This window comes from Plodia interpunctella, chromosome 22 (assembly GCF_027563975.2).
Source record: "Plodia interpunctella isolate USDA-ARS_2022_Savannah chromosome 22, ilPloInte3.2, whole genome shotgun sequence".
Classification (NCBI taxonomy): domain Eukaryota; kingdom Metazoa; phylum Arthropoda; class Insecta; order Lepidoptera; family Pyralidae; genus Plodia; species Plodia interpunctella.
In genome coordinates, this window is record NC_071315.1 from 809,123 (window position 1) to 836,048 (window position 26,926).

Genomic DNA, 26,926 nt, shown 5'->3' on the forward strand with positions numbered 1-26,926 from the left:
AAAGTCGGTTTTACGGGCGAAGATTTTACGTGACAACGTCTTTTTACGCGCGCGGCAGACCGATCATAGTTGAGTGGGAGAGAGACGCAAGGCATTCGGCGGGCCTCTCTCTCGTTCGGTGACTCATCGTAACGTTACCGGGCGTTACACTTTTTCATAAGTGACTCCCAGCCGCAACCTAATTTAAGACGTTGTCACGTCAAAAAAACATTTTTATCCTTGATTTATTTACATAATATTACAACTGTTATGACAAGGTAAGTTGATGCCATAAAGTAATTTAAACATTACATGCGGTAGCATAATGACGTTAAATATACACGTGTGAATTCTCTTAACGAGCAACAAAAAAGGTCAATCTCATTACGAGGTCGAGTACGCGCAGCGCTCTCATCAGAGGTATTTATTTCCCGTGACAGATATCTATCTTCTATACTAATGTAATAAAATTGTGGAGTTAAATTCGTGGTTTGATTGAATCTTCTTAACACAGTTGAATTGGAATCAATACGGCAAAAATACATTTTTTTGTATGTGTGTGTGTTTGTTTGTAATGCGATAACTTTCAAACAGTTGGTCTGATTTTGATGAAATTTAATAGGAATGTAGAATCTGTCAATAGAATTTTTGAGTACGTGGGGAATCCAAATCGGATCAGTCGTTTTTGAAATATTCACAATTTTATAAAAACTCATCGAAATTTATTGTGTTCGCGAGGTCTAAGTTCGTGACGAACAACTAGTGTATGACAGTCACATTTTTTACGAATGTTACGAAATATGCATGCATATTTCGTATTTAACCATATTAACCATAACCTATTTAACCATAATTGCTATATATATATAGCAATTATGGTTAAATAGGCTAACTGAAATCCGGAATGCCCGCGAGAGTATCGTCGGACGTTTTTTATTGATTACTTTCGCCATATAATATTATTAAAATTTAGTTTTTTAAGCAATGTCGATTTTTAAGTTAAACGTATGCCTTAGTTTGTAATTGTCACTAAAGTGACATTTATTTTTCTTTCGTCTTTTTCTCTCATCTGACCGTTTTTCCAATTCATTCTAAGCGTCGGATCGGAGCTCATGGTCCGATATTTTTCGGCTTTGTCTCTTTGTAATATCTACTCTGTAACTTGTCAGTTTTTGTATCTTCTGGCCACATGTTACTTTTTTTCGTAATTACAGCATTATGTAAAGTGATTTTCCAAAATAAAGAATATTGTATATTATGATCGGGTTTTGGTTCAGTAATAAATGTATCTAGTCGAGCCGGTAGAAGCCGGTAGATGGGTAGAAAAACTCGAAAAACTTTTATATTTTCTTTTATCTATGCTGTTGATCGAGATCAAAACTATTATCATTATTCCATTGACTAAAACTGGAAAACTATTAGGTATGAAGTTTTTGAATGAATTAATAATTTGTGCGCGGCGGAGACAGGCGCAGTGGGATTGGCGTTGACAGTGATTCTTTTTTCCCGCGAAAATAGCACCAAGTGACGCTTTAAAAAAAAAAAAACTTTATTGCACAAAATTACAAAAAAAGTATTTGTACAAAAGGTGGATTTAACGCCGTTCTCTACCAGTCAACCATTAGACCAAACAGTGTTAGCAAGGTGGTGCCATAAAGTGCAAAGGGAAAAAATAAATCAAAAGAAAATTTACTCTTTTATAAAATAATATAAAACTAATAAAAATATTAAAAAATATATGCAAGTATATAATAAATACATTATATATAGCGAGCGAAGCGAACAGTAAACAAATATTATATATATATATAATATACGCTTGAAGGCAAGGCGACTGGTAGCTTTACGTCTCGTCTTCAAGCCTCAGGTATTCCAATAACCTCAGGTATTCTAATAGCCTGGACTTGGAACGACTTGCTCATGAAAGTGGTCCGATGGAGGGACATTGCAAGTGATAGGTTATTGGAGGAACGAATATTACGGGAAATGGTGGAGCTAAGTAAGGATGCTGAATTTGGATTTGAGATAAATGTGAGAAAAAGGATTATTAAGCATAGAGAACAGGAAACAGAGAGATTTTTTTCCTCTATATTTTTTTTCAATTTCCTACGGAAGGTTAAAAAGCAACTTTGGCAACATTGAAAAAAAACGACGCGATATGAAAAAAAAAAACTTGTTGCACGTCGTGAGTGTGGGCAGAAGTGAAATCTTAAATATTAACGTTGTGCACTTTTGATGTCTTGCGAATTTTCGATCAGGGCCACGTGTTCTGACTCGAGTTAAACATTTTTTACCCATCACGTTTTCACTTCAAAAATGCAAATTGCATTTTTATATGTATATAAAAAATAAACCTTGAAATGTTGAATATTCAGGTGTGGTTTTACGCCCGACTGCTCATGACGTCAACGATCATTGAGAATGCTGTTTTCTTTCAGCTATCAAGGACTTAATTCGGCATCCACGGTAGGATATGGTATGATTATAGGATCACAGGTATATATTAGACAGTTAATTCAATTTGTGAATCAGTAATGAAATTAGATCATGTCTTAAATAATTCATGTATTCATTATGACAAAATAATTATAACATAGTTACATCACCCAGTTTTACATATTCTGTCGGTGCTCGAGCCATGCCTTATTGCACAGTTGCGCACCGTCATTTTGACGCCCGTCGCAGAAATTGTATGAAGTTTCAACGCAATCAAAGCCTATAAAATACAACGGAGCACGACGTCCTACAACGTGGTGCGTCGCCGCAACGGAGCGCAACTGAGCAATGGGACATGGCTCTTATGTGAAGTACTTTTGGATGGATCTCAGTGCGTTTCGAAAGCTGCGGCCGCGCTGTCATTACAATTTTTAAAATTTAAAAAAAGAAGATTAGTTTTACTGTCTGACTTTAAAATAATTAATCTGTACTGTGGTAATGTAAATTTTATGAATGGCTAGATGTTGCCCGGGGCTTCGCTCCCGTGGGAATTTTGAGATAAAATATAGCCTATGGCAATGTTGGATAATGTACCTTTCTAATGGTGAAAGAATTTTAAAAATCGGTTTGGTAGTTTCGGAGTTTACCCGTCACAAACATACAAACTCACAAACGCCTACCTCTTTATAATAATAGTATAGATTGATTTTGGAAATGATTCCTTCCTCAAGAAATTTGACAGATCGTAATATCGGCCGCAGCGGTCGAAGCGCTCTGAGAAACATTATTTTATGTGATAAAAAAATGAGATTTTTATGTGAATTAAAACACATTGAAGAATTTTTATTACCCGTCTACGATAAGGAGGGTAATGTTTAAAATTAACGTTATAGCCTAAATGTTTAAGCATTGGATTGTAAAGAATTAAGGTCAGTGTTAGAAGTTGTTGACACCTTAACACAGATTTCGGCCCAAATTGTTTTGTTGTTTTTTATTTGTTTGTAACTTTACTTCATTTTGTGAGTATTGAATGTATTTTTTTTTTAAATTTTGTTATTAGCCAAATACGTTTTCTTTTATTAGCTTAAATGGTCTGATAACTAATGATGCCGACGACCGTGCGAAGTGGAGACGAGAAAGTAGGAAAGTGGACCCTGGGCTCCGACGCTCAATGGCTGAGGAAGTAACCAGGAAACATTCAGATTTGAGAGAGAGAGAGAGGTGTACCACTGCTGGGTCAAGGCCTCTCCTCCCCATTGTCATCTGTTCAGTTACCTATATCTTTAAAAAAACAATTTCACTTGGTGTTAAACAAATGGTGACGTGTGGTCCGATCTAGAATACAACGCTTACCCTTGGCTTCCGATTGGCTACAAAAGCATTCCCATAGAGGGTCGATATCAGGCAAGCGGTCGGTTCTAAAAACACGTAACTTCAAAGTTGTTAAATTGTTCAAAATAGTTCTTTAACGCTGAGTTACAGCGCCGAATTAAACGAGGAACATGAGTATTAGAGAGAATGGATTTTTTACTGAAAACAGTTGGAAACACAGGTCTAACATTATGAATATTTTAATATACATATATTATTATTATTATTATTATTTAAATTATATCACCACATAGTTGCGTACATGTGTTACAATTACGGCCCGGTTTTGATATGTGCAATTTTAAATTACTTATACAAACAATTACGATAATTTTTCGTTGCTATGATGGCCGCCGACACGCACACACTATCGTTACCATTACATTTTATTCAATACTAGCTACTTAAATCTTCCTCTGGAATCACACTATCTATTGGTGAAAACCGTATGAAAATCCATGTTGCAGTTTTTGAGTTTATCGCGAACAGACAGACAGACGCGGCAGTGGACTTTGTTTTATAATAATGTAAGGATTAATAGCGAAAACTTAAATACAACAGCAGATTATGCTACAATTGATAGTAGATTATAGATTATTTAAGGATATCACTAGCGTTCCTGAGCTTTAGCGGATTCTGGGCTCCGTCGCTCAACGGCTGCAGATGAAACCGGGAAAACGCTCACGAGAGAGATAATTGGTTTTGTTTATAGAGTATTTTTGCCAATATAGATCATCAGCATAAATTCAACAGCCATATAAACGATTTTCCTTATGAATGGATAAAGAGTTTCAAAGTCAAGCGGGTCCTTTGCGGATCGGCGGGTTTTAACGACTGCAAATACAACCGGGGCCAACGGTTTTACGTGCTTTCCGAAGCGCAAGGTAATTTTGGGAACCTAAGCTCTTTGGGAATCTAACCATCAGCTCTTATCTGCTAGATAGGAGCTGATATAGCTAAGAATAAGCTCAATGAAATTATTTGTCGAACAAAAAAAAAACTAAGTATATTTAACTGCGTCTACGATGCCACGGACAGACATACAGGTACGTTAAACTTATAACTTCTGACTTCGGGGGTTAACTTCGTAAAGGCATAACTTAATACACATGCCACGTTAATCTATGATGTGAATGGATGATAGTTACCTGTCATTCTGGTACAGTTCCACCGAGGAGTTGAGCTCCGCCAGCTGCTCCTTGAGGAGCTGCAGGTTGGAGTTGACGAAGCTCAGCTCCAGGGCGACAGTCTCCCGTAGTTTGCGGTTTGTTGTGGCCTGAAAATCCGCAATAATCATTATTAATCCCACAATTATTATAAATGTGAAAGTTTGTGAGGATGTATGTATGTTGCAATCGAATGAATGCTCTTTGAATGTTATTTTTTAATTCTATGCAATAGATTCTTGAAAATAGGGCTACGTTTGCATGCCGTAAAGATTCTTGAAAATTAAATGCAGCAATAGTATTGACGTATTTTCAAGATTTTATATTATTAATTTCCAATTTCCCTACCTGTCTACGCGCATGCGCTGTGACGAAGAGCTCACGCCTGCGCGATGCATCTTTTCTACAAAACAAATTCTGTCACCCACCATTTCTGCTGTTATCTTTAAATATATTTGCTCGTATTTTACCAGCCCTAAATAAACTCTTTGTCGAATACCTAGTATAATTATCTATTATATTTCACAGCTTCATTCTTAGCAATTAGGTTTACATATTGTAGTAGTGAGCTTCCACGCTACAGCCTTGCACGGACGTTGATAGTAGGGAATTAAAAAAAAAAAAAAAAAATTCTTACTGGCAACACCGTCCCTACCTCACAACACGCCACTGCGCGCCATTTTGTATCATTCCGTGTTTTCGTGCTCAAGCCTTCGCACGTGTACTACTTTTTTATTCTACTGTAGGTACTTACATTAAACTAAGTTGTTATCATAATTTAGAAAATGCCTAGTAAAAGAAAACGTGATACTAGCTGTGAAGAGATTAAAAATAAAATTAGGAAATTACAATCTGAATTGAAAGAAAAATCCAAGCGTAAGCGCTTGATTATTTACTCGGACAGTGAACAATCGGATTTCGAAAATGAAGGTCAGTTTATAACCTACCTACCTTATTTGTCTTTTGCCAATTTGGTTTATCTTGATATTAGAATAGAAAATAAAAACTACCCTCATATTTTTACATTTCATTGTGTTACAAAAATTATTAGTACGTATTGTTATAAACACCTACTTGAAATAATTTACTGGTTAACTTACGTACTTGTGATGCGAGACGCCACATGGGCTATCTCTGTCATAATATATTTGATAATTTTGTAAAAAGTGCATTAGAAATACTCGTGATGCGAGACACCAACTGGGTTATCTCTTTCACGCAAACTATAAACCGTCTTTATTAGTAATGCGAGACGTCATATGGACTATCTCTGTTACATTAAAACATTGTCTTTGTTATAGAAACCAATTTGGTTCATAATAACGATGACATAGCATCGCCTGACGATCATTTGATACCACTGAGTAACGATGCGCCTGCGACACCACAAGCCATTCCTGCGGGGTCACAAGATTTAGAATCAGAATTAGACAGCGAGGTACTCGCTTTACTGGGCGATGCTCCTAAACTTGATATTAAGTTTGGCAAACCTACCCACAGAGACTTAGCGTCTAGGTGGCAGGAAATCCTTTCTAAAGGACTTCAGAAACCTGTAAAAGATAAACTGATGGACGAGTACTTGATACCGGCAAATTGCGATATGCTTGTGGCTCAAACATTAAATCCGGAAGTGAAAGTCGCCTTAGCAGACAACATGGTAAGAAGAGATGCTTCTCTATTAGCCAAGCAAAAACAGTTATCAGTAGCTATAGCTGCCATTAATCAAGCAATCGAGTTAACTATTGCGAAAGAAAGTCACTCTAAAATATTGAAGCCGATTAGCGACGCATGCAGGTTACTTTGCGATAGTCACTACAGTGACACAAGAACACGTCGTGGCTTTGTCATTTCTTCAATTAATCCGGAGCTGAAAGAAACTCTCACAGAGTCCAATCGAGATAAACTACTTTTCGGAGAGGATATATGTGAAAAATTAAAATCGGCCAAGAACATTAGAAGATCTGCAGCCGATCTTAAACAGATTAAAAATGATAAACCAAATGTATTTAACAAAAATAATTTTATTAAACCGAACAAGAACCCAAAGGCTCGTTTAAACTGGAAAACGATGCCTCGGAAGATTACACCAAAAGCGGAAGCGGACAGAACTCGTCGGTCTCAGCGCGACTCTCAACAGCGGGGACGTCGGGACATACCGGAGCGGTCGGCAGCAGGGAGCAGCAGGAGACGGTAGATCCAGAGGTATCATATTCAGGTCGTCTTAAGTATTTTATTCCTAAATGGAAAGTAATCACACACGACTCCACAGTGTTATCCTGGTTGAGAGGGTACAAAATCCCTTTCGAATCACCTCCTTTTCGTATAAATACACCTAATATATACCCTAAATCAAAAGTTGAACATAATCTTTTTGTTAACGCAATTCAGTCATTATTAAAGATAAAGGCCATTTCAGAGTGCACTCATGAAGATGATCAGTTTATATCGAGTGTGTTTTTGGTACCTAAACCAAATGGAGACCAAAGATTTATTTTAAATTTAAAATGTTTGAATAAATTCATTAGAACCCAACATTTCAAAATGGAGGACTACAGAACAGCGTCAAAACTCATTACTAATGATTGTTACATGGCTTCTTTGGATATTAAAGATGCTTATTTTTTAATTCCTATAGATAAAACCTTTAAAAAGTACTTAAGATTTCAATATAACAATTGTCTCTATGAATTTAATTGTCTGCCATTTGGTTTATCTACTGCACCATACGTATTCACAAAATTAATGAAACCAGTAATGGAGTTTTTGAGATCAAAGGGTCTTATATCCGTTATTTACCTCGATGACGTTTTTTGTATAGGTAGATCCTATTTGGAATGTCAACAGAATGTCACATACACAAAAAATTTTCTGGAAAAGCTCGGATTTGTAATAAACAAGAAAAAGAGTTGTTTATTACCTAGTCGACAGTGTAAATTTTTAGGATATATTTTTGATTCCTACGATATGGTCCTTAAACTACCGGAAAGTAAAATTACTAAAGTAAAACAAGCATTACTTAAACTAAAGTCGATCCAGAAGTGCAGATTACGTGATTTCGCTAAGTTCATCGGTTTAATTACGTCAGTTTGTCCAGCAATTCAATATGGCTGGCTTTATTCTAAAGAATTCGAACGTCACAAATATCTTTGTCTTCAAAATAATCCTAGCTATGATCAAATAATCAATGTACCCACAAGTTTAAATAGTGATTTCAATTGGTGGCTTGATAATATAGAAAGTAATAGCAATCCATTTAAATTCAATAATTTCAAATTAGAGATTTTTTCTGACGCTTCTACCAGCGGATGGGGAGCTCACTGTGATGGTAACGAAATTTATGGATTCTGGAAAGAATCCGAATTATCTTTGCATATTAATGTCCTAGAACTAAAAGCAGCATTTTTCGGTTTAAAAATTTTTGCCAAAAATATGTCAAACTGTGAGATATTGCTGAGAATTGACAATACGACCGCTATTTCATGCATCAACCGGATGGGAAGTGTGCAATACATTCATTTACATAAATTATCAAAAGAAATATGGCAGTGGTGTGAGGTGCGTAATATTGTGATATTTGCATCATATATAAATACAAAAGACAACTGTGAAGCCGATCAATTGTCACGTAAAAGGTTTACTGATACTGAGTGGGAACTATCTAACGAAGCCTATCAAAAAATTATAGAATGCTTTGGCAATCCTATAATTGATTTATTTGCCAGCCGATGCAATTCCAAATGTTCGAAATTTGTTTCTTGGAAGAGTGACCCGGATTCGTGGGCGGTAGACGCATTTACCATTTCCTGGTCGTCGCTGTTTTTCTACGCTTTTCCTCCATTTGCACTCATACAAAAAGCTTTACAAAAAATCATTGCAGACAAAGCTACGGGAATAATCGTAGTTCCATACTGGCCAACCCAACCTTGGTTCCCAGTTTTACAGAAATTAACCATATCAGATTCGCTAGAGTTTGGTCCAAGCAGTAACTTATTAAAATCTCCTTACAGGTTGTCACACAACTTGGACAAGACGCTCATCTTGGTTGCCGTGAAATTGTCAGGAGATCGTTATTACGCAAATCTTTAAACGATACATCGATCAATATAATTTTGTCTTCCCTTACGGGAAATACGTATAAACAGTATAACTGTTGTATCAAAAATTGGATTAATTTTGCTGATTCAAATAATATAAACTTTTTAGAACCATCTATAGCTAATGTAATTAATTTTTTGTCATCTCTTTTTTCTAACGGGGCACAGTACGGTACGATTAATTCCCATAAATCGGCAATATCTCTGTTGTTGGGATCATCTTATCTTAACCACGAGAGCGTGAAACGATTTATGAAAGGAGTTTTTCACCTTAGACCAACTGCCCCAAAGTATAATTTAACCTGGGATCCTACTACCGTTCTGAATTATTTAGCTAATCAATGGCCCAATGAATCTCTTAGTTTAGAAAAATTATCTAAAAAGTTATCTACTCTTTTAGCGCTCGTGACTGCACACCGAGTACAAACCCTATATTTAATAAAGCTATCTAACATAAATATAATAGAGGATTCAGATGTTGTTATTAAAATTCCCGATCGTATAAAAACAACCCGTTTGAATTCAGAACAACCGGTACTAAAGTTGCCGTTCTTTAATGAAAATCCACCTATATGCCCAGCAAGATGCCTTATCTCATACATCAATGCAACAAATAAACTGCGTTGGGAAGAAGATGATAATTTGTTTATAAGTTACCGGAAACCTCACCGAAAGATAACATCTCAAAGACTTAGCAAATGGATTAAAGATACTTTACAGGAAAGTGGACTTGACACTTCAGTTTTCACAGCACATAGTACTCGGCATGCAGCCACGTCCAAGGCTAACGCACTAGGCGTTAGCTTAGATATAATTCGTAAAACGGCTGGTTGGAGCGAATCTTCTTCTACTTTCGCAAAGTTTTATGATCGAAAAGTATTAACTGGTACTAATCAATTTACGCAAGCCATTCTTTCCAACCAACCACGTTAATTTAATTCCTTTATGTTTTATTTTGATTAAGAAGAGGTAAAAATTATAAGAACACTTTCATTAGAAGTAAATAAAACCTATTTTATTGATATTTTCTCAATTTTATTACTTAATTTCTCTAAACATCCTACAATATGTAAACCTAATTGCTAAGAATGAAGCTGTGAAATATAATTAGTGATCAAACGAACTTACCTGTACGTGAAGTTCGATCATAATTATATGATCAGCTTCATTCGACGCAATTAGTAATAACCCTCCCATATTTGGCATTATCCCACCCAAAATTGTGAAAATAAATAAAATAAAATAAAAATGCTTTAAACTAAATGATACAAAATGGCGCGCAGTGGCGTGTTGTGAGGTAGGGACGGTGTTGCCAGTAAGAATTTTTTTTTTTTTTTTAATTCCCTACTATCAACGTCCGTGCAAGGCTGTAGCGTGGAAGCTCACTACTACAATATGTAAACCTAATTGCGTCGAATGAAGCTGATCATATAATTATGATCGAACTTCACGTACAGGTAAGTTCGTTTGATCACTAATAATATATACTTAGACAAGATCTTACAGATTGGTCCTTCGAGCCAGATTCCTACCACCTATAGAGCCCAGTATGACTGTATCTAAACGAAGTAAATTTTCTTTTTAGTTGATCTATTTCCAAGGCGTGACCTAAGGCTTGATGTGCTACATGGGATACTTTCGCCCAACACTGGGACAACAAAATTATAGCCAAGTCAATGACCTTTTACATCATAACGTCAGCACTTAACATTTCAAAAAAAGACAGAAAGCATTGTCCCAATGGTCAACGGAGCGTGTCCCCCTGCGCAAATCATCCTAAGACAGTTTATCCCAAATTCACTCTTATTCCCGTGTCACAGGGGTCAACTGATAGATTCTTATGCTGCATTGTACATGTACTGGCGGCAGCATAAGCTATCCGTGTCTTTGACCTGACCTTGTCGGCCGCAGGTCAAAGGCTTTTAAGACAATAAGAATCAACTTGTAACTGAACTTCAAATTGAAATTATATTAAAAAGCATAAAAGAGGGCCTGACTCAGTGTTTTCTGGTAAAGTATCTATCATATAAATAAAATAAATAATAAATATATTAGGACAAATCACACAGATTGAGCTAGCCCCAAAGTAAGTTCGAGACTTGTGTTATGGGATACTAACTCAACGATACTATATTTTATAACAAATACATATATAGATAAACATCCAAGACCCGGGCCAATCAGAAAAAGATCATTTTCCATCATGACCCGACCGGGGATCGAACCCGGGACCTCTCGGTTCAGTGGCAAGAATCTTACCACTGCGCCACCGAGGTCGTCTATATGTATAGTGAGTCTATATGTATGTACATCTAACAGATAGCGTTAAAAATTGTGTTTTACAAGTGTAGGATACGGCTAACTGGCAAATAATATCAGGTGGATATATCTAGCAGGTTTGGTTATTACCTATGGTTATCTATCAAGTAATTCAGTTGTATAAAGAAAGTCACAGATAGATCGTATCACTATATTTAAGTTAAGTAGTAACAAACAGCTTACGTCACTAGTTCTATCGTGGTTCACAAAATATATGCTTAACACATTTAACAGACAGACAATCTTTGAAATAGCACAAGTCTAACAGTTTGGCGCGAAACCTCTGATAGGTATATACTTTTATGACAGTGACATTTAGTGTTGCCACAGATATTTTATCAGAAAATGGTTCAAAGACTTAAAATTGTGATATTTTGACTTGAATCAACGCGTTTTTTCGCGGCGTTGCAGTTGGGGCAGCAACTTATGGTTATCCATAAGTTGAAATGGTAATAATAGAGCATAAATCTGCACAGATTGACGTGATGCCGACTGTACGTAAAACTTACTTGTAATGTACTTAAAAGGCCATTGCCGCCTCATTATATTACGTGTAGAGAAAATTGACAACATAAGAAATGTCCACTCTCGCTAATTCTCGTAATATGTATGTGTAATTGTGTTTTAAAAGTACGAACTTGAGCATAATGGCGTTCCAAGCAAAAGGGCAGACCACTGGGCAGATTCTAGTTTCGGAGATATTTGAGGTTTTGGGAAAAAACGTGAGAATTATTGTATGTTTTGTAAAATTGTATGATCCTCATGGCTGAGGGTCGTGGTCATTACGGGGAATTATATATTATTAAATACACACAACAATTTTCTTAGCACTATTAATGGATTAGTTACTGATGACCTCGGTGGCGCAGTGGTAAAGTGCTTGCCTCTGAACCGAGAGGTCCCGGGTTCGATCCCCGGTCGGATCATGATGGAAAATGATATTTTTCTGATTGGCCCAGGTCTTGGATGTTTATCTATATACGTATTTGTTATAAAATATAGTATAGTTGAATTAGTATTCCATAACACAAGTCTCGAATTTACTTTGGGGCTAGCTCAATCTGTGTGATTTGTCCTAATGTTTATTTATTTAGTTTGGCATTGCCTTCTCCATTTCACACACAAGTTAACAATCAACCCGTGTACATGTTTACTCACTTCCTTCGCCGGATGCAAGTGGTGGTCGATGAAAACAGTACATGAGTTAGAGTAGGATTCGAACCTGGGACCTTTCGATCCACATACACCACTTCATATAAAGATAGGTTTACCTTAAAGAGGTTCTCAGCGCCGGCTCGCAGCCTCAACTCCTTGTTAATTTCCTGGTTGAGCTGGCATCTCCTGGTCTGTAGACGGCCGCGACAGGTCGCCACGCGCGGGTCGGATCCCTGAAACAATGGACACATGACGTCAATCGTTAAATATTAAGTATAAAACAAAGTACTCTGCCGCGCCTGTCTGTTCGCGATAAAATCAAAAACCACTGCACGAATTTTCATACTGTTTTCAACAACAGATTGTGTGATTCCTGAAGAAGGTTTAGGTATATTATTGTTTTTAACCGAGCGAAGCCGGGACGGGCCGCTTGTATAAAACATAATCCTCTGCCGCGTCTGTCTGTTCGCTATAAACTCAAAAACTGCACGGATTTTCATATTGTTTTCAACGAAATATAGTGTATATATTATGTTTTTAAATATATAATTTTATTTTTAATCACGAAAATACGGAAAAGCTTCCAGGTTATATTTTACCCGTTTACCAAATTTCATAACAATCGGTCCAGTAGATTTTGCGTGAAAGAGTAACAAAAATACACACACATACATTCTCACAAACTTTCGCATTAATAAAATTAGCAGGATTGATATAGGAAATGATTCCTTCCTCAAGAATATTGACGGATCCCAATGATAGCAATGACCGAGCGGCCGCAGCGGTCGAATCGAAACGCTCTTAGACCACCATTACACCTTGGAAACTTCGCATATAGGATCTTAACATATGTGCATCCCAATGTACCGTGTCTTGCCATTTCACATATATGTATTATAATTTATAACTGTTCTGTTACACAGGTACAATAATTTTATACCTTGTAGGTAGCTACTTTAAGTCTGTATTATGTTTAGATTGTGGAGAAGAATTAAGAAATTCGAATTTGAATTGAATTGAACTGAATTGAACAGGTATAGGTTAATCCCTTAATATGCTCCATGATAGCTATCAAATAAAATAAAAATCAAGTGGCTTCTCAATAGGAACCGCAGGCGATATTTCCATTTTAGTTCAAAGATTATTTTATAGACTCCCTATAAGGTTATGACCAAATATATTTTAGCCAAAATTTGCACCTCAAAGTTTCCGCCATAGCCATTATGATATTTATAAATAAATATATTAGGACAAATCACACAGATTGAGCTAGCCCCGAAGTAAGTTCGAGACTTGTGTTATGGGATACTAACTCAACGATACTATATTTTATAACAAATACATATATAGATAAACATCCAAGACCCGGGCCAATCAGAAAAAGATCATTTTCCATCATGACCCGACCGGGGATTGAACCCGGGACCTCTCTGTTCAGTGGCAAGAACTTTACCACTGCGCCACCGAGGTCGTCAACACATTATATAAATATCTAACAATGCCGACATTTTGTTGTCATTTGACCAAATGATACAATTATAGACTGATGTTAATCACTATTGAGATACGATTATGTATGGCTCAACTTTTGGTTTCCGTCTCGCAATGTATAACTTGGGGACGTGGGAACAGGCCGGATAATACGTTACTCTTTTCTATGTAACATTAGCTGCGCCTCGGGGCTTCGCTCCCGTGTTGGAATTTCGGGATAAAAATTATCCTATGTGTTTTTCCAGGTTATATATTCTAGCCGTGTACCAATTTTAAAAATCCGTCCAGTATACACACACAGTCACACACATCCTCATAAACTTTAGCATTTATTTATTTACCGCAATGAAAAATCAGTAATGTATACAGAATTTGGCGATACGAATCCGCCAAAGTTTGGCGAACTGTTCGCTGGTAGAATGGAGCCCGCATTGAAGTTTGTACATACTTAGACGTCGTATCACTTGTCTCTGTCTGCCACGTAATGAAAAAAGACGTGATCTCTGATATTGTGTTGCTATTTTTACAGAGTTTGCGTTGATATGCCTAGACATTTAAGTAAATAAGTCACTTGATTAATAAACCGAATATTAAAACATGACAGTGTCCACACGCGCGTTTTTTGTCTGCGATTCTGCATGCGACGACCATTAGGGTTGCCACCCATACTATATAATATAGTGTACCGTACTATATTTTTGCCAATTGTACAATATATTATAGAAAAGAATATTTAATACGAATAATATTATAATTTTCTCATATCTAAGCTATTCTTTCTTGTTTAGAATGTAAGTGGCTCCACCACTAAAGTGACAAGTTATACTTGTCCGACTGTAAATTTATAGTGACAACGTCAAACCGCGTAATAAGCGCATTAGAATCGTAAGTCGTAACCAGCATTGCCTCATTTTTTTGGGCGGGATTTGAAATCCTAATGAGTTAAAAGGCGGGATTATATCAAACGCAGAACACAATAGAAATAAACGCATTTTAATATAGTTAAACAGTATTTTTCATACTTTCAATAAAAAAAAAACAACAGCTAAATATAGATAATTGAAATTACCTATTTTATAGATTTAAGTACCCTTTGCCGATATCGTGTTTTTTTGCTCTGACTGCATCCAAAGAGCGGGACAGAGCTGTCCCGCGTATGACTGTAAATTCTGGACTCATAAATTGGGACATCTGGTAACGACCTTAAAACTAAAGATCCGCCTCGATGAACTAATCACGACCACATTTACCTACACGAAAAAATAAATGAGTACATGTTTTTTCTTCGATTACAAGAAACCCACTATATTTTCAGCGCTATTTTGAAATAAATACTTATTTTTTGGCAAAAAAAAAAGGGTTTATTTCACCTAGGTTAATTCACCTGGGTTAATTAAGTATACTATTTGGTAGACTTAACCTCTTATTGTTTGGTGTAGGCGATTAAGTACACAGTTCCGTTTACTTTATTCACATGTGGTAACCCTAGACCGCCATTTTAATTAGATGTTTGAGTGGTTTAGCCTGGTCTAAGCAGTGAAAGGCGATGTTGTTCGCAATGGATTGACAAACTAGTTGTGATTACACCTTTGGTGGATTTCTGAGAATGTGGCAATTTCTAGTGTAAAATCTCAAAGATATTTTGCAACAACAGGTAGGTATATAAATTAAAACAAAATAATTTTATGATGGAATCTAGCGGTCCGTCCCATATTTACACACAAATCACACTATCAATTGGTGAAAATCGTATAAAAATCTGTCTGGTAATTTTTGAGTTAATAGACAGACAGATAGACGCAACTTCTTTTATAAAAATGTAAATATAATGATATCTACTTTTGCTGTGCCCTTGCACACTCACTTGTACTATCAACTTGTTACTTGCAATAAAATCTGAATCTAATGTCTCACAGATAAAGATTCTTATTCGAGTCTCTCCGACAATTGCTTCGTCTACGAACGTTCCGTCGACAGAATGTTTCGACATCGGGCGTTTGAACGACAGAACCCTTCGTCTACGAGCAATTCGATTCGACAGAATAGAGGGGACATTCTGTCCGTTCTTATAATGCCAAGCTGTTACTAACACTATATTTTCTTTCGGTATTTTTTCAGAAATTCTCTTTCCATTCGGAAATTCCGGCAGTTTGTAAAAATCGAAGGAAAACATAGAATATGCCAAACGGCTACTCCCGAACTGACATTAAAAGGCTATGTAGAAGAAGAATCTTTTTAAACGAATGAAATGCCTGTTCATTATTCGTTTGGATACACAATTCAAACTAGCACGTAAACCATTACCAAATACAATCATAAATGGAATGTGCGCGTGCGCAGAATGGCATTCGTTACGATATTACAAATGAAATAATTGTCGTGCGATTACAAAACTCCTAAATACAGACGGCGTTGTAATACATTGCGTGGCGTGGTGTCGCCATTGAAACCAATGATCAGAACTGACTCCACACTATCGCCGAACTCTGACAGATGCCGACGTGAATACATTACGTAGTTTGTAAGAGCTTTTTTTGACGACCTCGGTGACGAAGTGGTAAAGTTCTTGTCTCTAAACCGAGAGGACCCGGGTTCGATCCCCGGTCGGGTCATGATGGAAAATGATCTTTTTCTGATTGGCCCGGGTCTTGGATGTTTATCTATGATCTGATGTATTTGTCATAAAATATAATATCGTTGAGTTAGTATCCCATAACACAAGTCTAGAACTTACTTTGGGGCTAGCACAATCTGTGTGATTTGTCCTAATATATTTATTTATATTTTTAACATTGCTGGTTGTCCATTGCGACAATGGGTGTCTCTAAGAACAACGACAACGGAGACCGATAAACCCGGGGTCAACGAGTTAAATGCAAAGAAATTACATAATGACGGAATAAGTAACATAAAAGATTGGTTAATTGGTTAATTGGTGGATAATTGGTTATTAATTTAAATAAAATAAATATTTATTAAATTTATTCCCATTTCTGCTATTGTTATCTATCAACGAAATCTATGCTATTGTTATAAAGAGGTTGGCGTTTGTGAGTTTGAATGTTTGCGTCGGGTAATCTCCGAAACTACCGAACCGATTTTAAAAATACTTTCACCATTTGAAAGGTACATTATCCAAGATTGCCATAGGCTATATTTTATCACAAAATTCCCACGGGAGCGAAGCCCCGGGCAACATCTAGTTGGTAATAAAACTAATTGGTAATGGAGTCAACAATTTTCGAAACTTCTTAAATTCGAATGGGTACAAACACATTAAAAAAAAGTCAAATCCATTTTCACTTTCTACTAAATACTAACTAAAAACAAAAAACTAAATAAATCTTCAAAACGCGTCACGTGTCGGTGCTGTTATTGAATACGAAAATGTTATTGCGGCCGTAGAATGAAGAATGTCACAGGCGTACCTGTGCAACGTGCAATATATGCAATATATAAATGTACAGAGGTGAAACTTAGCACGCGCATGCGTTAAACCTTTCCTTTCCTTCTCAAAAACTTTCGCAAACCCAATACATAACTTTTCGACCGAAATTAAAAAATATATATATAAGTATTATTTTTAAATTTACCATAACAAATGACGACTGATCATGGAGGAATACAATATAAATTTAAATGTATTAAACTTTTTCAACAACTAAGCTGAAAATATTTATATAATTTAAAACATTAACAATCTTTTATCAGTGGCGTAGTGTCCTCTACGTATTTTAAGCAAAGTTTAAATTAATTTAAGCTGATATTTAGTAATTTCTCCTGCGTTTATTTTATTGGAACCCGGCTAGATTTTTAGTTTATGTGCGGAAAAAAGCCACAGCTCTTCCATACAGGAACCGCAGACCTACTTTCTTACAAAACAGAAGGACTTTTTGATTTAATTCATTACGAACAAGTATTTAGGTATCGGAAGCCGTGGTGGTGTAATGGTTAAGAGTCTCGCCCGCCTGTGGATCAAAAGGTCCCAGGTTCGAATCCTACTCGTGCCACATGAGTTTGTATACCAATCTGACTCATATATAGTAGTTTTCATCGACCACCACTTGCTTCCGGTGAAGGAAAACATCGTGAGGAAACCTGCACACTGGTTTATTATTATTAACTTGTGTGTGAAATGGAGAAGGCAATGGCAAACCAGTCCACTAATAATGCCAAGAAAGTTGTTGCGTGTGTTTCATTCCACGTAATGACCACGACCCTCAGCCATGGGGAATACGACTATGAAGAAGAATTTAGGTACCTATAATGAAAACACACGAGTCAACTTTCTGTAATCTCTATATACTGTTGCTGTACAATAAACTATTTTAGCGACGTGATTTGGTTCAAGAATAGGGCCATTGTATTATTGGAGGCTGAGTTGTCATTTAGGGTCGTAGTATTTTCAGGGTTCCGTCCCTCAAAAGGTAAAAACGGAACCCAAAGCCTCCATTCCGTCGAATGACAACTAAACGAATCTATAAATTAATTTGTTAATTTAAACCTGCTGTTAATAAACCTGCGCTTTGACTGAAGTCGGCGGTGGACTAAGTATTACGAGTAAGTAAAATTTTTGACGTCAATAGATGATGTATTCAAATAATTTTGTATTTTAATTTAAATCCTAAAAACAGGACTATTTTGTTGTCCGTCTGTCAAGAAACTTATTCTCTGGAAAACGTAAAATAAAGTCGAAACTTACGACCTACAAATCTATAGCTATATATAACGTTAATGTTAATTTATGTCTGTCTGTATATAGGAGAATAATATAAATAGGACCCTTATAACAGGATCCCTCCATATCATTCCGTGTGTGTGTAATTTTTATCCCAGAAAATTGGTAGTTTTCCCGACGGTTTTTTCACCAAGTAACAGTAGAAATTTCCACGCGGACTGAGTCGCAGGCAAAGGCTAGTAATTGACAAAGCTATCATAAGTAAAAACTGAAACGATTTGCAACCATATCATCACAAATAGAGATGCACAAAGAATGCATAGCGGTTGATATGGATCTCCTTGGCTGGGGATCGAGTGCAGTTTTTCAAATAACAGTAAGCATGCTTGTCGGTCTGTTGGGCTTGAGTCCCAGCTTCTAAATTATAGGACCGTGAAAATATAGTTATATAGTGACGTCATTAAAACAAGGAAAAGTATTTACGACCGGCCGCCAGACTTCTCCTCTTGTCTCCTCTTGTCAATGCCACATTTTCATTTTGTAAAGTGCGATAGTGACCAAAAATTTTTTAGCTTAATAGCTATAATAAATTGACAACACTCAACGGCCCCACACTAAGCACGAAGTTTGTATCGCGGGTTCGATCGACATAAACACATAGACGGTCACAACACACCCATAACCCAAGACAAATATTTGTGATCACAGGTAAATATTTGCCCGCGCTGGAAATCGAACCCAGGACCTCTAGATAGCAGACGGGCGCGCGATGGAGGTCGGTGCATTTATGTTTATTTTAATTAACTTATGACTTTGCTCGGGTAAAATCATATACACCTAAATCTTTCCCAAGAATCATACTATCTATTGGTGAAAACCGCGTGAAATTTTGTACAGTGTTTTTTGAGTTTATAGTGAACAGACAGACGCGGCAGAAGACTTTGTTTCTTAATAATATGCAGGGATAAGGATGTATGTAATCTATACCTATTTATACGGAACGGATTATAAAGAGGGAAGCGTTTGTGAGTTTGTGACTTTGTGAATTAGTAGGTATTATTGAGGCGGGTAATCTCCGAAACTACCGAACCGATTTTAAAAGTTCTTTCACCATTAAGAAAGGTACATTATTAGGTAGATTGCTATAGGCTATATTTTATCTCAAAATTCCCACGGGAGCGAAGCCCCGGGCGACATTTAGTGTAAGGATAAAATTATTCAACAATAGTGTAAGGATAATATTATACATAAATTTATATTTAAAAAATGGTAAGCCCTTCTGGCATAATAGGGACCAACACTGTTTGAATGAGTTTCTTTCGGCATTTCTTCTCAGCAGTGGTCGTTCCGAAATGCTAGTAGTTTGTAGCTTTGGTAAATATCATTTAATTTAGAATATGACGTGAAAAAGTGCCTGTGAAGGCCTAATTTCTGAATAAATGATTTGATTTGATTTGACAAAAACAATTCAAAGTTCATCATCTCATACAAAGTCTGTCTGGCGTTGAGCGATAACCGAATACCGATCAAATTGCGGATGATGAGTTTATAATGAGTATTTTGGGACTCGTGACTTTGGCTTCCTTGGGTTCGCTTCCAAGAATTACAAATCTCGTTTCGATACCGGTTTTAGGTTATGACACACGGAGATTTTGAGAATTTTCTTGGATGCATTTTTGTGGCTCTTGCAAAACCTCAAGGAAGTATCTTATGAAAATTCGGCTCCTAACATGAACCGTCTGACCCTGGGCTCCGACGCTCAATGGCTGCGAAAGAAACCGGGAACTTTGACTAATTAACTCACACACTACGACACTACTGCTATAAAAAGCTCCAACAGCGTCATATTAAAGCGAGATATAAAAACAAATGTTCTTGCGAGCGTACTAGCAATAATTACAAGTTATTAGCCATGCCTTGGCCGGGTATCGAACTGGAGGGCAAAGTAACGGGACGCACTTCCCGGTCCACGGCCCGTACCATCGGCTACCAAGGTACGGTCGCAATATCGTAAGCATTACTGTCAATTTGTTCATTTTCGTCTGCAGCGATCAAAGTTCGCTTATATACAGCATCAATAAATACAACTAGCTATTGCCCGCGGCTTCACCCGCGTGTTTCCACGGGAACAGTTATTTTTCCATGATGAAAAGGGTACTTTTGTCCTTCTCCGTACTATAAACTACATATACGTAAAATTTCAATAAGGTTTGACGAGTAGATAGAGCGTGAAGAGGTAACACACTTACTTTCGCATTTTTATAATATTAGTTGGTATAACCGAACGGGTGATTTTTTTTTATGACAGTCATATAAATTCGTGTTACGAAAACAAATGTTACGGATGTCAGTATTTGGTAGTTTACATCTTTACTATTCAACTACCAAACTGATTGTGCCTACATTGATTTTTGATAGCCAAGGACTCACTATCGGAAACAGAAATGCCTGGGTGATCACCTCCTTACACTAGTTAAAGGTCCGCTAATGAGTTCTGTGATGCTGGTAGTTTGTAGCTTTGAGATACATTTTCTAAGTATAGTTTTTTGATGAGAAAAATGAGAAATAACTTCGCCCTCTGCCTTTGTTTGTTCTAATCTGTCTTCTCTTAAACCACGCAACGGATTTTAATGCAGTTTTCACTGTTATTTTGTCAATTCACTCCCGAAGGTTTAAATACATAAATTCCTTCGTGCAAAGCCTTGTCAGCCACTAGATTTTGAATGCGTTGAATTTAAAATTTGAATTCTTTTTAAAAAATCGAACCATAAGATTCCTTATATATTATATAAGTACATAAGTACCTATTCTATGAGCGAAAGCATTTAAATACGTACAAGGAATCCCAATTTGTCACTTGTTATTCGAAAGCGAAATCGAATTCGATCGACATTTACGTTTCGTAGTAGGAGCTCAATGTAGACGGCACGTTTCAAAGTAAAATGCGGAAATTAACATTAAACTGATTTACCAATTTGTAATAATAATAACATAATTTATTTACACAATAAAATAAGTGTAAATAAATATTTTAATTATGATCTTTGTCATGTTGGATGATCACGATGCTAGCATGATACGATCACTTATACTGAGATGAGATGTTCGTTGCAAAATAGTCTCAAACGCGCTCGACTGTAAAACTGTTATGTTGGCTCCACATTATCGCCGAACTCTGTCAGATGCCGACGGCAATGCATGAACATTGCGTACTTTGTATGAGTGTTTTTATTTGCCGCAATGAAAAACCAGTAACGTATGCCGAATCAATCCGCCAAGCTTGGCGAACTGTTCAGCGATAGAGTCAAGCTGACATAAAACGTGCTCAACTTTAGAATTCTATTAACATCCCTCAATTTTATTCAATTTCATTGAGAAACACGCAATGTAATCAGTCGAAATGATGATCTTTATGTGGTTGAAATAGCGATGAGTTTCCAGTTAATTTAAGCTGTTAAGTGTACATTTCAACACGAACATCCATAATTTAGATATTGGAAAACCTTGACCTTGATTGGAAAATTTATCAAGTTTTTGCAAAAAAAAAAAATGCTTATTCCCCTGTGTTCATTTCTCTCATATATGAGCTCATTCACGATTGCTTCCTTATCCATAGCGCCTTGGCGCCTAGAGTTTGCTATTCCCCTATTTCTTTTCCACTTCGCACGGTCGTCGGCATCGCTAGTTGTCAGACCATTGTCACGCATCCATTGTCCTTGACGATATCATGCCAGCACTTCTTGGGTTTGCCCCTTCGGCCAGGTTCAAGAGGGGAATGGCAAATTTTCAGATAAACATTTTCTATTGTTTACTGTATATTACGTAGAATGTTTGGCTATGTCGCTCAGAAGAAAAAGTGGGAAAGCAGCCGCTGGGGTCCGATGAGATGAGAAACATTTAGATTTTTAAACGAAACCTTAAGATATCAAAATTAGATGTATCTTTTTATCATCTGTATAGATTAACATTTCGACAAATTAGGTCATAGATACATAAAACAATGTCATTTTAAAAGGACAAGGTCAACGGTTGACATATTATGAAATGGTTTCTGGCGAGAAGATTTATAACATCAAGTTTTATGCACGAATAAATTAATTCGGCGACTAGTGCCACGAAATACGTAAACTACATTGAAAATACTTATACGCCTTGTCGAGTCGGAATGGCTTTTGTATAATTTTCGATCAATATGTGGCTACGGTCATGGCTTTATCATTAGTCTCGTGTAGATGTTCCAGCGTGCAAAACGTGGGGCAGTTGGGTGGTGCTGAAGAGTGCCGGTTATGTTCCCCGGCCCCGAAAAGAGCCTTATTGAAAATACAACAAATGTATAATACATAGATTAATAATTATTTAAATTAATCAAGCAAAATGCGACATTGTAGAGAAAAGGCTGCGGTGAAGTTTGTTGCGCCGCTTCTTCTTCACCAGCGCTTCGGAAGCCGGCAGTACACTTAGTTTAAGTAATTTTTTGACGTCAATAAGTGATGTATATCATACTAAATTTAATAAATAATTTTGAATTTAAATTTGATTTTGATCGCTGTTATAACTTTTTGGGACGTTTGAAAAATTGTTTGGAAACCGTCAACTGTTTTCTTAGCGGATGAGATAATGAAACCTAATTCGGACTCGGGGGTTTTTTTTTTTTAATTTTAAATTTAGAATGTATTATTGACTGACCATTATAATGTTTATTTGACGTTTTTTTTTTTCTGGACCACTTTTTATCGCATATTGTCCTACTATTACTATATTCTTTGGCATAACGATTTTGGCATACAATATTTTGGCATAATAGGTCTAAGGCATAATTGATTTTTGGCATACGGCTAAATGTGGCATAATTAACTAAGGTTGGGTTATTATAGTTCAAAGTGTTATGCGTAAACATTATGCGTAAGATTAACTTTTAGGTAGGGTTGGGTAAGTTAGTTATGTAGAACTGAAGGCTGAGTAGAACTGAAGGCTGACGAGCCGTCCCGCTGGCCGCTCCGAGGAGAGCGGCCGAGCCGAGGCCGCCGTGGTAGCGGCCGCCGCGCCGGGGCTGTGGAGCGAGGGTAGCACATGGTCCCGGCACAAATGCGGTTGGCGTTGGCATCGTGTGGTTTTAGTGGGTTCAAGTCCCACACACCTGTCCGGCTTCCCGTGGCCGGATGGACGGGACGAGGGTCTTTCCACACGTTAAAAAAAAAAGGGTAAGTTAGTTATGGTTCGAATTGTTATGCGTGAACCATTATGCCTAAGAACGTTAAGCTTAAAAATCATTATGCCATAGTAAAAGTATGCCATGTTAAATTATGACATAAAATTGTAGGTATGCGTAAAAATAGGGATCCTTTTTTTCCACAAATAAGTTCACACAAGCATTCCCTATGCACCTAGAGTAATTACAGTCACATATCAGTTTAAAATAATTGTATTGTACTGTTACAAAGTATTCACAGGTGACCTATACGTCACCTTGTGGTCTAATTCTATATCATTATCTAAAGATCACGCAGGCTGAACTGCAGAACAGTCTAAACAATTATGTGTCTATTTGTGCCTGTAATTTTAAAATATAAATATCACAGTAGATACAGTCAACAACACATCACCCTACTCAAATGAAAACTCGCCGCAATTACCATGCCACAAAATATAATTAAATATATTAGGACAAATCACACAGATTGAGCTAGCCCCAAAGTAAGTTCGAGACTTGTGTTATGGGATACTATCTCAACGATACTATATTTTATAACAAATACATATATAGATAAACATCCAAGACCCGGGCCAATCAGAAAAAGATCATTGTCCATCATGACCCGACCGGGGATCGAACCCGGGACCTCTCGGTTCAGTGGCAAGCACTTTACTACTGCGCCACCGAGGTCGTCATAGAGTTTCATTCGGGGTAACTTGATGTGCTGTTGACTGTACACGTTACTCACCTAGCCGCATAGGAGCTGAGGGGTGGGTCATGGCCCAATCTAATTATTCGTCAAGGTTGGCTAGTACCCTACTGTGGGGACAATGTTATGGTTAAGGAAGAAACCGGGATCACGCTCAGATCAGAGGGAGAGCGAGGAAATGATAAAGAACGTATTTGGATTTGTTTTAAACTCGAATGCAACGCGGCTGGAGTGTTGTGCAGTTTATTTTATAATGGTAGACTACGTGTGTATCATTATGTAGACAAACAAATAAAATAAATATATAAAAATACTCTAGTTTAGGTATACTTTTATATATTTATAAAAAGTAGTGACAGATCTATAAATTACAAAAATAAATAACAGTAAATTACGCTGTATTAACGTTTTTCCAGCTTTAAAATACAAAAATTAACGAGTCTGAAACGGCTCTTCGGCTGAAAGATTCGCCGACATAATGTTTCGACATCGGGCGTTTGAACGACAGAACCCTTCATCTACGAACAATTCGCCGACGAAATGTCTCCTCTATTATCTAAGCAATTGTCGGAGAACTGTTTCAGACACAAATTAACATATGTTATGAGAATAATTCATGATATTATTATCCAAATATTATTATATTTCGCGAATGTTTTTATTTACAGAATTATAATATTCAGGTTGAGACTTTCAATCGTGCTATGATAAAATGCGGTATCTAGTTTGGCATACATCTGTGGGATACAAGATGGCCGCCGTCCGTCGCATTGCAGTTTTATTGCAATACATTTATGTAATAGTACATTTACCTCGAGGTCGTTGACCGATTGCCAATGCACTTGTTTACTTGAGATTATATCAAGATTTTAGTTTCACCTGTTCCGTCTTTGCTTCAACTCAAAATGTTCCTGTTAAAAATATAGCATTAAAATTTTATTCGGTCACGATTTTCACTTTGATTCGACTTTGAGTGGTGCACTCAGGATTCGCTACCAACGAGGGATCTCCTAAAATAAACAGGAAAACGGGCACTAGGAAGAATCCATTAAAATCTATAATAGAGATTTTCCTGGCTGGTAGTATTTATCAAATTAAAAAAAAAATACATCCGATGATGAACACTTCCAGGAAAGTTATACTGTACCTGGAGGCCTACCACGAAACATACAAACTCGTATCACGTTACTCTAACGTCCACATACTGTATCTTTCTCTATCCTATTCGTGCAATGACGTACTACGTATTTTAAGTTTCATTGACATAACCCTGTATGTTTGCTCAGTTGCAAAAGAAAATTGTGTTGAACATCACACTTCGATTACGGAGTCGGTTAAAAAACCCAAGCTTTTGCACTGGTTTCCTACAACAGATGCACTAATCTGCAATTCGATTGCCGGTGCAGTTCCGCGCCAGCGCATTCTGCGGTCAAATGGAAAGCTAATACTTCCTTATAGTAATATTTTGACGTTCTACACAGCGATCTACGAAGGTTAGCATCACTCTCCGTCATAGCCTCATCGCTATCTCTCTCTCACTTATTATTGCGTGTTCCCGGTTTTATTAGTGGCTGTGACGTCACACAATCCGGAGTTACCTTAACCGTAACATATATCAAATATTTTGAAGAATCGGTTTTGATTGTACGACTGTTCGCTAACCTGACGATAACCCCCTTGTGAATGCTAATGTTTTCTAACAACTGATAAAGTTATGTATCTAAGTCGGTTTGTACGACATCTATGTTCAAAATATACAATTCGACTTGGGGCAAAAATACATTTTTTGTATCTATGTATATATGTATGTAATGTATGTAACGCGGTAACTTTCGAACCTTTGCTCTGATTTTGATGAAATTTAAAAGGTATGTAGAATCTGAAAATATTTTTTTTTAAGTTCGTAGGGCATCAAAATCGGTTCAGTCGTTTTTGAAATATTCACAATTTTGTAAAAATTTATTGTGTTCGCGGCGTACAACTAGTAAAAATAAATTAAGTAGATTACTAGATTTTCAGTTATATATTTTGCTAGCGGGCCGCCCCGGCTTCGCTCGGGTAAAACCATAATAAATTGTACACCGAATCCTTCCTCAGGAACCACACTATTTATTAAAAAACACGCACAATCAAAAACAAACCCTTTTAACGCCAGAAACACAGGTGATATTTCTTACAAGCTCAGGCAGGTAGGCAGCCTTACCCTTTTAACGCCAGAAACACAGGTCATCATTACATACACGGTCGGTCAATGCAGACGTTGGCCGCCATTATGGAGCCTAGGCAACCGAGTTGTGATTGTCGAAAGTATGAAAAATTTAAAATAACATATAT

General features: G+C 36.8%; 2 protein-coding genes across 7 annotated transcripts in view; one reads left to right on the forward strand and one right to left on the reverse strand.

Moving 5' to 3' along the window:
* Positions 1-26,926, reverse strand: part of Rhp (Rhophilin) — a 94,151-nt gene that overhangs the window by 14,354 nt on the left and 52,871 nt on the right. For all 6 annotated transcript variants that reach the window (XM_053761953.1, XM_053761952.1, XM_053761951.1 and 3 more), the window contains 2 exons: positions 12,637-12,753; positions 4,935-5,062 (listed from right to left, as the gene is read on the reverse strand). In XM_053761953.1, the coding sequence (XP_053617928.1) occupies positions 4,935-5,062; positions 12,637-12,753 (245 nt within the window). The remainder of the gene's footprint in view (positions 1-4,934; positions 5,063-12,636; positions 12,754-26,926) is intronic.
* On the forward strand, positions 5,668-10,070 carry LOC128679599 (uncharacterized). The gene is made up of 3 exons (XM_053761958.1): positions 5,668-5,882; positions 6,254-7,154; positions 8,960-10,070. Exons 1-2 carry the CDS (start codon positions 5,738-5,740, stop codon positions 7,144-7,146), a joined length of 1,038 nt encoding a protein of 345 aa, XP_053617933.1. The 5' UTR covers positions 5,668-5,737; the 3' UTR covers positions 7,147-7,154; positions 8,960-10,070.